This window comes from Helobdella robusta (genome assembly GCF_000326865.2).
Source record: "Helobdella robusta unplaced genomic scaffold HELROscaffold_3, whole genome shotgun sequence".
Classification (NCBI taxonomy): Eukaryota; Metazoa; Annelida; class Clitellata; order Rhynchobdellida; family Glossiphoniidae; genus Helobdella; species Helobdella robusta.
Window position 1 is genome coordinate 711,839 of NW_008704501.1, and position 14,087 is coordinate 725,925.

At 33.2% G+C, this 14,087-nt stretch overlaps 1 protein-coding gene across 1 annotated transcript; it reads right to left on the minus strand.

The window, feature by feature from the left end:
* Positions 1 to 145: 145 nt before the first annotated feature.
* HELRODRAFT_65397 (hypothetical protein) lies at positions 146 to 11,940 on the minus strand (the record flags this gene model as incomplete). The annotated part of the gene is made up of 8 exons (XM_009020998.1): positions 146 to 263; positions 365 to 465; positions 2,502 to 2,673; positions 2,849 to 3,069; positions 3,135 to 3,215; positions 4,409 to 4,533; positions 5,437 to 5,545; positions 11,812 to 11,940. The coding sequence occupies 8 exons, from the start codon at positions 11,938 to 11,940 to the stop codon at positions 146 to 148; spliced, it is 1,056 nt and encodes a 351-aa protein (XP_009019246.1).
* Between the last annotated feature and the right edge of the window lie 2,147 nt (positions 11,941 to 14,087).

A 14,087-nucleotide genomic window follows, 5' to 3' on the forward strand; every position in this document is an offset into this window, starting at 1 on the left:
AGTTTTTAATTCGTTTGTTATTTTTGGAAGGCGTGTAATGAACGAAGAATGATTCATATGTTTTTACGAAAATGTAAAATTACAGTGAATATAATAAATAAAAATATTATGATGAATTCAGTAATCATTATTAAGACGCCAGTAATTAATTATCGGGCGCGAAAATCCTGACGAGATGTTCCAACTTACACGGATATCCGGTAACAGGACATTTGCTGTTTGACTGTACGTACGAGTAAATGCATTTGTAGCAAAAAACGAACCTGAAAGTAATTTATATGGGGAAAATAAATCACAGCTGAAATATAAAAAAAGCAAAAACATTATTTTTAAAACTTTCGAGTGCATCAAATCAAATCCTAACCCTGAAACAGCGAGTGCCGTTTCATTACATCTTGTCTTTCGACACAGTGGACATAAAGAAAATATCGGTACATTGTTCGCAAGATTTGTTAACAAGTTGTTCTGTTGAATAAAAAATTATTATATATATATATATATATATATATATATATATATATATATATATATATATATATACATCAATGGATCGACAACATTACGAAGAATCCAAAAAGATGCCAAGAATCGCAATTGCGATTTCGTAGAATACAATGAAAATACCCAGGAAAAAAATCATGCACTATAACTCTTATATCACTCCATCACAAACTTATTGATACTGCTTCACGCGATTGCAGAATGTCATTGACCTCAGTTGGGCCTGGAAACAAAGCTCTGAGGCAGTAAATTGGAGGGAATGTGCCTCTCTTGAGCTGACAACTTCTGGTAAATTGAATTCTACTGAAAATTCATATAAAGTCAGCATATTTTTGAGCATTACGTTAGCGACTTGATAGGACATGCAAGGTTTTCCAAAAATATCTAGTATGAATAGTTTTCAGCACAAAAAGTTTATTTTAGTTTGAAATAATTACTTTAATAAAAAGTTTAACAATTTGAGCGCATGGTAAAATTGTGAGTTTAACTAGTTCAACAAATGACCATTTTTCTTATTTATCAAATGCTCAGGAACAAATGCCCAAACAGTTTCTGGCAGTTTGTTTCAATCACATTCTTGGTTGAGGTCCCACAAAAAGTTTGTAAAGTAGAATTCAAAATGTTTGAACAGGCAAGTCAGATGTTGAACAGTGAAGTCTCTCAAGTATTCGGCATCAAGTTGGTCGATGGTTTCAGTTTAGTTGTGAAACATTTCTAAGTAATTATTCAACGTCATATTCTTGAATGTCTCAGTTATATGGGGACAGTGATAATTTTACTTAGAGCGAAGTGTTAAATTATAGCACATAATACTTGTCATGTTAAAGTTACTTAATTATTAACCCAACAATACTCGTTATAGTTATATAACTGTTAAAAAAAAATTTAGCTAACCAACTTAAATATAACATACGATGTTCTTTCAGACATACTTGGTTTTTCATCTTAGTTATAAACAGCAGAAAATAACGTAAAGCAAATTTAAATGTTAGAGTTCACGATAGTCTGAGCACAGATGATTAAAGCGTTGAAAATTTTTAAGAACGGATGAGAAAACTCCCAGCACAAATAAGTTCATCTTAGTTTGAAATATTTACTTTAATAAATAGTTAAATAATTTGAGAGTACAGTAAAAAATGGTGATCTTAACTGGTACAACAAACAAGCTTCTTTCGTCTTTATCAGTCGCTCAAGAACAAATATCCAAACAAATTCTTTAACATTTGACAAAAACGATCTTGTATCACAAGAATTTTTTTCGTTTATCGCAAATTAATAGTAATCTTCTTGGGATTGCATTACTATGCAACCCCACAAATGTTCCGCGTAGAAAGTTCAGCAAAATATACACGATGAAATGGTGAAACTACAAAAACAATAATGTACTGATAACAGAACAGGCGATCGTTAAACTATAAATAAATATTGTTAAAAAATTATTCAAAAATTATTAAACTATAAATAAATAAACTATTAAACGATCGTTAAACTATAAATAAATATTGTTAAAAAATTATTCAAAAATTATTCAAAAATTCTGGCTTCACCTACATTATTGAACTTAGAAACATTACAAAAACTGCATTCACGTAGGCTGGTTCAGCTGCCTTTCAATCTTATACACAGGTATTTGGGTAAAACGCGATTCGTTGCTAAGCATTTACATAATGATTTGGGACAACATAGAGTGGGGTGCCATTAGTGTTATTAACATTAGTGTTAGGTGCACGTATGTGAATGCATGTTGTAAATAAATAATCAAACAAACGAACAAACAAACAAACGAGTGAACGAACGAACAAATAAATAAATGAAAATAATAAAAAAACACATAATAAGCGCTTCAACACTATGCATAGAGCGCTGGATAAATTGTGTAAAACTTCGGTGCCTGTTATGAGCTGCTAACATCTTAGCAAGAATGTGCTAACTTACTCCAAGCGACAATTGACAAATTTCATCATAGATATTCAGTTTAAAAATGTTAATAAATTAAAAACCTTGGGATAATCAGGTGTTGGAAGCTTGTGAAGTGACTGCAAGGATAGCCCACTTTGATGCCACCAATCAAGAAACTGCAGAAAGTACATCGTGAGTGTTAGACTAGTCTTAAAGAGTGCAGCAGTCGACGCAACGATTTTCAATAGGAACGTTTTCAAACTAGCCACACTGCTAGAAACAAACATGTTGCATCAGATCAAACACAATCCACCAATTAACATCATAAACACGAAACACTACTGTCGCTCGAAAATATGCAACACTAGCACCGAAGACAATAAATTGATATTATATACCCAATAAAATTGAAAACATTTTAAAAATTATAAAATATAAATAAACTAACAAATCAAGTTGGAGAAGAGAGCTCCAGGGAGCCGCGTTACTTTTTATTAAATCTTCCCCTTCTAATCTCGTCAAACAGACTTTGCATAATAATAATAACGGCGAATGATGTCGTAAGGACCCCAACAAATAACCAACGAGAAACATCAAAGAGCTGACTTCCAAAGATGTGTGAATGTAAGGATAGATGGTGAGAAAGGCTCGTTTGAACTTTGATGCCCACTTCTAAATGTTAACATTTTACTTTTTAATAGCATCCTTAAAAAATAACCAATGCCAAACAATACTTTTGTTTGTGCGTTGTTCTCAGCTTGATAAGATGAGTCGTAAATCTTCTCACACTTTCTTCTTATATATGGATAAAGTACCTGAGAATGAAATAAGGAAAGTTATAAATTTTTAAAAGAAAATTCAATAAATCAATGAATCAACTAATAAGCCAACCAGCCAACCATTGGAATTCCTAAAGGAACCTTTCATGTTAATTGCATCTACCATTTTTGCCAGTTCTAATTTTTTTTAATATTTAGTCAATTTTATTGAATTCAATCTTCCAATCCCAATCTAGTTTGAATCATCATCCAATTATTTCTTAACAGGTCTCTCAACTTTTCTCTTCCAGTTTTTATTCTGTCATTTTGCAAATATGTCTAATATGTCACAATTTTTATTCTTGGCTCATTTTGTATACACTCATTTGTTTTCCAATAAACTTTCCAAAGACTTTGTTTCTAGCTTTCAGTTCTACTTGGTTCCCAACATATTTTTGTACCACTTTATTTCACATGCTTCCAATCCATTTTCGTTTCTCTCCTTCATTGTACAGGTATCTATTATTTCAAACTTTGCTTTCATAGATACATTACACATTCTCCTAATTTCTTTCAAAGATGAAAATAATTAACGCACAAAAGCGCAAAAATGGATAACAGTCAAAATTTTTCGCAACCACAAAACTGGGTGAATTTGTATACATTCAGAACATTTTCATGCATAATGAATATAGAAACAATAAATATTAAAAGAATAATAGAAATGAAATACTTAGGTTGTTAAACCATACAAATATTACAATTAGTATTAATAGTTATACATGCAAAGGTTAGTGAATTAAATTTATTATATTTATTTCGCTAATCTCAGTAATAACTTTTTAAAATCCTTATTCTATTGTCGATTGTAATGTGGCTCTGATGATGGCAAATTGTTGATAGAGCTGACAGCCAAAATATAACACATGTTCTGAATATGCTTTCACTCATTTTCATGCTTGTGAAAGTTTTTACCAAATTATTCAATGCAACGTGGGGTATAGTGTTCGACAACGTCAGTCTTATCGAGAACCTCGTTCCTAATTATATATATAATTTCTGGGAATTGGAAAGAGACCATATTTTATACAATATTGTATGAATTTTACGGAATTGTTGGCATTCACCAATTTAAAGTTTTCAATTTTTCTTACTAAAATTTTCGGAAAATTTCCGGATATTTTTATATTTTTTTTATATATTTATAATATTATAAAAAAGTAAAAAACAGAAGCAAAAAGCAAACGTACCATACAGAAGAGAGACCTACAAATTATGTTGCTTGGCAGTTTAATTGATGAGGGAACATCTGATACTTTTGTGGAACTTGTGTAAACTCTTTTCAATCCGTAAAAATTTTCGGAAAAAGATGCAGCTGACGAATTATTAAAAATCTAATATAAAATTCAGTGTATCAATATATATATTCAATATATTAATAATTATTTCACCATTTGAAATAATAATTTCACTAATAATAATTTCAAAAATAAATATTATTATTATTATTTCGCCAAATAATAATACTTGTTTGCTCTTAAATTTTAAATATTATTTCACATGAAAGAACAGATTTTTAATTTAATAAATTTCATTCAGATTGAAAGTATTCATATTAAAAACTTTGGGAACAATAATTTAATAAAAATTTTATATTAAGATTAAGCATATTTATTTTTATATAAAAAAAACAATAGAAACAAACAAAAACGGAAGGATAAAGATGAAAGGTGAATTCACAAGCAACAAGCAGGCAGACCCAATGTTCAACCTCGTGGCCAAGTAGTTAACGTATCCGTCTACTACTCTCACGACCCGGGTTCGAATCATGCAGTTTCATCTGGGTAGCCGACCCCCGGCCAATCCAGCCGTCTATCCTTACGAGGTCGGTAAATAGGAAGACGACGTAAGTTGTCGCATGTTTGGCCGGCGAGATGGCTCAGTGGTTCAAATGCGCGCTGAGTCAAACATCTACATATAATGGCAATGATGCACATAAATACAAGTGTACGTCGTGTGAAAAGGATAGACAGCCTTTGTGGCGAAAATGGCTGCTTCAAATCAATGGATGAAGATATGAAGAACATAATAAAAGATAAATAGAAAATATACATTGTAAGTGGTTCTGCGTATGTCAGGGCTGCAATAATGAAGACTTAAAAAAACTTCATGTATGATTAGTCAGGATGAGTTTGATGATGTCAATTTCATCAAGGTTTTTACTTTTACTCGTGCTAGTCAGAAAATAAAGAACATTAAAAACAAGCTTTCAACCTACCATGAGTCTTTAGAAAGTGTAACTCAACCAGGAAGTTAACTCCTAATATTAATTCATCTGAATACTGGAAACATTTTTGAAACAAATCAGGTCTTGTCTGTGCTAGAACCTATCAGTGAGTAATAAACAAAACAACTAACAATAATTATAATGGAAAATAAACGACAAAAAATAATACATGTGTTTTACTACATTTTTTTTATTTTAAACAATCTTCATGTTCAGAGTTAACCCATTCATAGGCGCCAACTTAGGGGGGCAAAGCACCAAATATTTTTTTAAAGGGGGAAAATATCATTTTGCCCCCCCCCCAATAATTTTGACTGGAAAATTAATTAAAGAACATTTCATATTTATTTTTAATTAAAAATTCGTGTTTATTTACAGTAAGTTTTTTTTGAGCATTCGTATTAAACAAATTAGTGAAGCGTTTAATAAGTAACCAACTTTTAAAACTATTGGCAAAGTGCTGCATCGCGTTATTATAGTAATGAAGCGTTAAAATTAGTGAATGGTAAGTGCACCAAACAATAAAGGATAATGAGCATAAATCGTCAAGATTATGAAATGTGGGATTTGGTAAATCTTCCAAAAGGTCATAAGGCAATACCATGTGTTGAACGTTTAAAGCCAGGCTAGTGGTAAAAGGTTTTTTGCAGTAAAAGGGAATTGACTATGAAGAAACCTGTGGTCAGAAGTTCAACTATAAGAACACTATTAAGTGTTGCTGCAAATGAAAAAATGTCACTCATGCAGTTTGATGTGTCAACAGCATTTCTATACAGCAAACTAGATGAAGATATCTATATGGAGCAACCTGAAGGTTTTAAAGATAATTCAGAAAGAGTCTGTAAACTCAAGCAAAATCTCTATGGACTTAAACAAGCTCCAAGATGTTGGAACAAACGCTTTGCTGAATTCTTGAAAAAGAGACATTTCAAACAAAGCGATGCAGAAACTTGTTTGTTCATTAGAATACAGGAAGGAAAGAAACTCATACTAGCACTGTATGTTGATGATGGACTAGTTGCAGGAACCGATATAGAACTAAAAAAATTTGAAAAAGAATTAAAGTCAGAATTCAAGATAACATCTAAACCTGCAACATATTTCCTTGGATTAGAAATTAATCAAGATGAGAAGGGAAATATTAAAGTCAATCAGTCATCGCATACAAGAATGATTCTAGAAAGATATGGAATGAGCCAGTGTAAACCCTGTACAACTCCAATTACAAAATCTGAGGAGTTCGATGAAAACATAAATGAACACGAGGAAGTGAAATTTCCTTACAGATCAGCAGTTGGTGCATTGATGTACTTGATGACGGGAAACAAGACCAGATATTGCTTATGCAGTTGGAGTAGCATCCAGAAGTTTGGAAAAACCCTGCAAGTTCAATGTAACACAAGTCAAGCAAATTTTCAGATATTTGCAAGGCACAGCTGATGTCGGTATTGTTTACAAGTCTGGTCAAAACAATACACTTGGAGCCTTCTGTGATGCAGATCATGGAGAAGATAAATCTAGTGGAAGATCGACATCAGGTGTAATCTATGTGTTTGGAGAAAGCGTGATCAGTTGGTTTAGCCAACGTCAACTATCAAAGCAGAAATCGTTGCCGCAAGAGAAGCAGCTCGTGAAGTGATATGGCTCAAACAATTGTTGAACGACATTGTAGATCTTAAGAAAAAGCCAAAAATTTTTGTCGACAACGAAGCGGCGATTCGTTTAGCACATAATACAGAACTTCACAGAAGAACAAAGCATATCCACATTTTTTGTCAGAGGAAAGGTTGCAGAAGAAGTTTCAGTTGAACGAGTTGCGACAGAACTTCAAGTTGCTGATGCTCTGACAAAACCAATGGTAGGACCAAGACTTAAGAATCTGATGTGTGTGATGGATCTTCAGAACATTTATGTTAAAGCCATCTAGTGTTTTAAATAGAACGAGAAGGCGTTAAGTTTTATGTTTTATTTTAAATAAACAAAATAAACAAAAGTGTCAATAACAGAAAGATTGAGGAGATAATATCAGAGGTATTACAAACCATAAAAAACAATAACCCAATACAACTTGAGAAGACACCAGAAACACCACCAAAAAGGGTAATCAACAGAACAAACAAGAGAACAACAAAAGGAAAAGGAAACCAACTCTGACCCTAACCCCCTACAAAATGATAACCCCAACCCACCACAAAACCCCAATATAATACAAAACGCCATTATAAACCCCACCACACCAAGACCACACATTACCCCTACCACACCATCAATAATCCCCCCCAAAACCAACACACCAAGAACTATCACACAGAACGACATAGATCAACTATTGCTAAACCATGTCCTACAAAATATACAGATCCTGAAGAAAGAGGATCTAAACAGAGAAGCACAATTCGCCGAACTCAAGGAGATGCTATTAATATTATCAGGACAAATCCAAAATATAAAGAAAAAAAGACAAGGAAACACAAAACAAAGACCCTGAACAGGAAACCAGTGCAACTAATGAACAAAACAGAAACACAGCAAATAACGACACACAACCATCATCACAGGCTCCCGCGACAAAAACCATAGAACCGAACTCACAAATACCTATCACAGGGATAACACGGAGCAATTCACAAAAAAACTAGATATGGCCGTGCCAAACGAGGACGACCAGAACAATATACCACAATATCTTCTAGACATGTACAATCACACAACAGATAAAAATGAACAAATAATTAACCTTTCAGATTACTTTCTCAGCGGTACACAGATTAGCCTCATAGAAAAAGGACTGGCTTTTATACCAGCGTTCAGCAGCACCTCAATTTATGACTTCGAAGCTGCATCAACAAAATAGTAAAAAGAATAGCAAGACAACAAAAAATTGATAACACAATTTCTACTTACACTTTCATTCCACCTAGGAACAACAATGAAAACGATAATCTCCTCTACCCTAACGTACATGAACACCTAGTACAAACCATTGACAGACTGAAAGAACAATACAATAAATTCGTAGAAACAAACACAATACCAAACTAAAATTTCATCCTAAGAACCTCACGGAGGCAAAATACAAAGCAATATGTGAACTAGGAAACAACAAGAACATCGTTATAAAGAAGGCTGACAAAGATGCTATCTTTGTAGTAATGAACGAATAATCGTACCACCAAGAAGCTCTATCAGAACTAAACAAGGAACATTACCAGGTATTACTAAAACCCACACTTAACAAACACATTACAGCCCTCAACGCAATTATAAACAAATACTGGCGCGCAGGAGACATATCCAGCAACACGGCCAACTACCTCAGACCCAAAGCAGACTCAAAAGCCAAGAAGTTCTACCTTTTACCAAAGGTACACAAAGACCGTAACAAATGGCCTTTCGACGACAAGCCACCGGGCAGATCAATTATCGCTGACGTCAATTCAGAATCATACAGTATAGCCAGATTAATCGATTTTTATATTAACCCTCTAGCGAGACCGTCACCAGGATACATCAAAAATACGTATTAGTTCGTAAACAGAATCAAATACAGAACGGTGAATGACACAAACATACTAGTAATAGGAGACATCACATCTTTATATACCAACATACATTTAAACAGATTGATTGCTGTCATAAGAAAAGCCTTCAAAGACAACCCACTGAATGGACGCCCGAACAATCTATTACTAGAATTGATCACATACACCCTGAAACATAATGACTTCACGTACAGAGGAAAGTACTAGGAGTAGCAATGGGCAAATCATATGCACCAGTCCAACATGTATGTTTGCACAAGATGTTCGAACGAGTGGACATAATCTAAAAATAGCAACCGGAGTCTGCCATAAGGACCGTCGTAAATTTTATTTCACAAATAGAGTAGTGGATGACTGGAGCAGGTTGCCCACAGCCACCGTCAATGCTGTCTCCCTAAACAGTTTCAAATCTGCGGTTGATTGTTTTTTGGTGATGCCATGTTCAACTGGAAATCTAAATTCTGATTTTTAATTGTGTGATTTTTGTGATGTCTGCATGTGTCAATTTTCTTGGGGCTTTTTAATGTATTTTGTATATTTATTTAGTAATAAATAATGTTTATATATGTACTTTTTGGTATAATAATATTAAATTAGGTTTTTGATAAATTGAATTTGTGTGTTTTTAAATAGGGGAAGTGTACATAGTGGACAATGTGCAAATGGGGGAATGAGTGTGTTGAAAATATTGCAGATATGTTTTGGGGAAGGTATTTGATTGTTGGTATGTGTGCGTTGTAACCAGTGTGTGAATGTATTGTCAAAGGTGTATTGGGGAAGGTGTGAGAATATTTGATCAATCATAACATGTTTATTTCTAATTTAATTTTGGGTTGTTTCTGTTTCTTGTTTTGTATAATTATTATGGAGATTCATTTACGTTTATTTACAAATTTCTTTTGGTTTTTCGATTTTTTTCTATATGTAGTTTGGCAAGAGGCTTTGCCCGTGCTCATATTCATTAATAATAATAATGTTTTTCCAATAAAAACTACTAAAAAATTGTTAATTTTCTTTTTATATTTATGGCAAAAAGATAATTCTAACATTTACTACCATGCACGTTAAGTTAATTTATCAGGATTTTTTCATTTTTAATAACTACATCATAAATGAATAAATATATTATATAATACAGGATACAAGTCTAAATCTAACAAATTTTAAAATATTTAGATTTAAGAAGATATATTGTAGCAATTTGCATTGTGTAAACAGACTGAACGGATTGTTATATGAAGAAATTATTTGTGACAATTGCGCCAGTGATATGACTGAAATTGCGTATCAACTAGGCCTTGATGGCGTAATTTGGCGCTGTCCTGTTAGAAGCTGTCAAAATAGAACCACCATAAGGAAAAATATCTTCTTTGAAAGAAGTAACGTCCAACTTAGCCTGCCGGTTCATTTAATCCACTATTAGATCCTGGAGCACACCAATAAAAACAGCATGTTGTGAGTTGCAGCTGAGCCCAAAGTCTGCAATTGATTGGTACAACTTCTGCTGTGACATATGTATCTACAAATGCGTAGATCAAGTTGTACCTATAGGTAGCCCAGAGTCAATTGCTGAAGTTGACGAGTCAAAAATGGTCAAAGCAAAATATCAAAAAGAGAAAAACATCAATTCGAAAGAAGGCGGGATTGAACGAGGTACCAGACATTGCTTTCTGAAGGAGGTCCAGGCCCAGGATGCACAAATGCTTTTACCATCAATAGTAAAATGGATTGCACCAGGAACAACCGTAGTTTCCAACAGCCAACTTTGGAATATGGGCTACATCCATTGAACTGTCATTCATTCTCAAAATTTTTTAATCAGAGAATCAGAGAAATCCATTGGCTCACACGCAAAATGTGGAGCCAGAGTGGGCTAAATTGAAAAGAAAAATGAAGTACATGTATTGTACCTCGAAAGACCTCAGGCCCACTTACTTGGCAGAATTTGTTTGGTGTGAACAGTATGGCCAGATGCTGTTTGGCAATATTATTGTCTACATCAGAAAAAATGTAAACATCTGTTGATAAAGATGATGCTGATGGCAGTGATGATGATGAAAACAACTTTTCAGGGCCACCCTTTTGAACAAAGTCTCAAAAAAATATAATTTTAAACATCATGGAAGCATATAATAAAATACAAAATTACTATGTAAACACTTTTATTCAAATTTGTCAGTTAATTTCAGTGCTTATGCGTCTCAATGCATGAAGTATATATTAATGCCTATGTGGTAAATCATGTTTTAAAATGCTTGCAAAAAATGCACAAAACTTTATTTCAACTAGTTAATTTACATGTTGAAACACTTTCAAATAACTTTATAGATTTTATTTTTATTTTAATGCCTACAGTACAAAAGCATGCCTACAATGTACAATGTATTGTATAGTATATGAACTTTCTTTTTAAAAAAGCATACCAAAATTACGATTTTAACCTTACAAAGTAATTAAATAATTGATGACAGTTAAAAAGATGTTTTAATTTAGTATTTTAAAATTTGATTTTTAGTATTTCACTTTAAATCATAAGTATTTTTATAATTCCAATAATTAAATCTTAATATCAATTCACTTTTTTATACATATTTAAGAACACTTTAACCTACCCTCTCTTTTACTTATTATCTCAAATTTTTTTCCACTGAGGCATTTGATTAATCTACTAAATGTAAAGTTTTGTCTTTAATCATGATTATGAGAGCAGCTTACTGTTTATGGCATGCTCTGTTCTGTGGATACATGTCTTTTAAAATTTTAATTTGATAAGTAAAAAGTAAAAACCCAAGACTGATCTTCGATTTTGTTGAATAAATTTTACCTTTAAAACATGCTGAAGTGCTGGAGTCACCAATGATGCCAAATTATCTTGAGCAAGTAACTCGAAAACAGTTGGAAGCTGGTGGCTCTCTGGGTTTTGAGTGATGTTTGCGCCGTAACCAGCTGACATTTTTTTTTATATTCTTTATCGTAGTAATAATATTTCCGTCAGTCACTAACAAAATAAATAAACTGATTTTGACGACTTATTGGCAGCGACTTCTCAATTTTGAATTTAAGTTCAAAATCCAGATGACAGCCGATAATAGAGATAAATATCAAACATCCAAAGAACAATTATTAAATTTATTAAAAGTCAAAATGAGTTTTTTATTGAATAATTCGGTACTATATTAATATATTCTATTTATATCTGTATCAACGAATGAATTGAGGTGTTTCCATTGTAAATATGTCGTCTGCATTGTTCAATTCATCGCAATCTATACAGTATGCAGTATTGTCCTGTTAATACAACACACCTCCACACGGTACAACTTAATGGAATGAATGTTTGATTAATACAAAATGTCTGAGGCGTATTGCAAAATTGAAGTTCAATTCAAAACGTGCATTTATCAAAAATACATTTTCAAATTTTTTAAATTGCAAAACAAAAATAATAAGTCATTTAAATGAAAACAAATTAAAATGCATTAAAATATTTTAAGTTTATTCAAGCCGTATATAATGTCAAGATGATGAATTGTGCCTGCTAAATTTTTTGAGAATAGTTGAATCAAGAAAGTTTGTTGAACTGTTGTTTAAGTTTACATCAATTACCACAGCCTCAGCATCGTTAGCGGTGGTCGTTTTTGATGGGACAATGAATATGTCGGAGAGATTGGTAAGTTTTATTCTCTCTAGAGCCCTTCCATCTCCATGTTTTGTTCCGTTTAAATTACTGCCGGTATGTTTTAATTCATTTCGATTGCTGTCGAACACAGCTGGTAGGCTGTAACAGGTAGAGATATTTTCTTGGAATGATAACTGACCTAACGATTTGCGGTGGTTTGAAGCTTGTTTGTCCTCTGCTTGCTCCGTGCTCGAACGGCGAGAAGCACTTAAAATTTGCTGAAGATTCCTTCGAGCGTTTTTGTCGGTTTTGTTTAAAAGTGTATTCATATTTTCAAGTTTGATTATTTGTTTTTGCAAGTAATTTTTGAATGAACCGCGCAGATGATGTTTATGACTAAAATTGACATCGAATTGTGAGAAACCCCAATGTTTTCCCGCATCAGTAACCTTTTCGTTTAAATGTGTTGTTGAGAACGAGGTACCGTCCAGTTTTCCTAAAGACCTATAAGGAGGTTGTGTCTTTTTTAGAAATGTTGAACAGAAGTTGCTGGCAACGGTGGGTTGTTTGTTAATGATGTTGTAGTTACATCCAACGTTTTGTTTAATGCCTATAACTTCTAGTAACAAACTGTTGCTCGTCTTTCTGTCGTTATTTTCAGCACTACTGACATTTTTATTAATATCGTCGTCGGTGTCGATGCGTTTTAAAGATGTCTTAAATGTTGGATTAGGAAGACTTTCGTTGTTATGATCGTAGCAATAAACATCCGCTTTCACTATCTGTTTATCACAGTGCGGTTTATTGCTGGCAGATTTACTTTTACATGTGAAATAATCATTGCCATTATCTTCGGCGTCGCCATTGAAAGCAGCATTGCATTTGTTTTCATGGACACCAACACGCACAGGTACATCATCAAATGATTTGTTGTCCCTGATAACTTTGCACGTCTGGCTGTTGATGAGGTAGCAGGGCATGGAGGATCTCTTGGAGCCGGCACTAACTGGAGACGTCTGACTAGTTGGTATCGATGAGGTCTCGGCGTGTTCCTCAAGGATCGAGAGACTTCGAAGTTTGCTGTATGACTTCAGCAGCTTGTTAAATAAATAAATGTTTTTTTTGAAATTATCATTTCAGTTAATCGTCAATTGTCAAGATTTTAACTGCGTGCTTACTCTGTTCCTCTGGTGTCTCTTCTGAATGCCAGGCACTTGGTTGCATTTCTCCATCACCTGACTGGCCAGCTTCAGGAAATCATCGTGGTGACCCTCATCTTCCGTCTCGTCATCAATGTTCTTGTTGGATTCCTGTCTCATGCGAATGTTCACGCTCAATGTTATAAAGACTTCATAACTAAACATTCATAGTTGTTTTAAAAAGTGTTTTCACTAAAATTTTAACAAAAATAGTTATATGAAATGTGTCTGCAATAATAAGTAAAACAACAATTATTTGTTCGTTCGCTATTAGATTAAGCA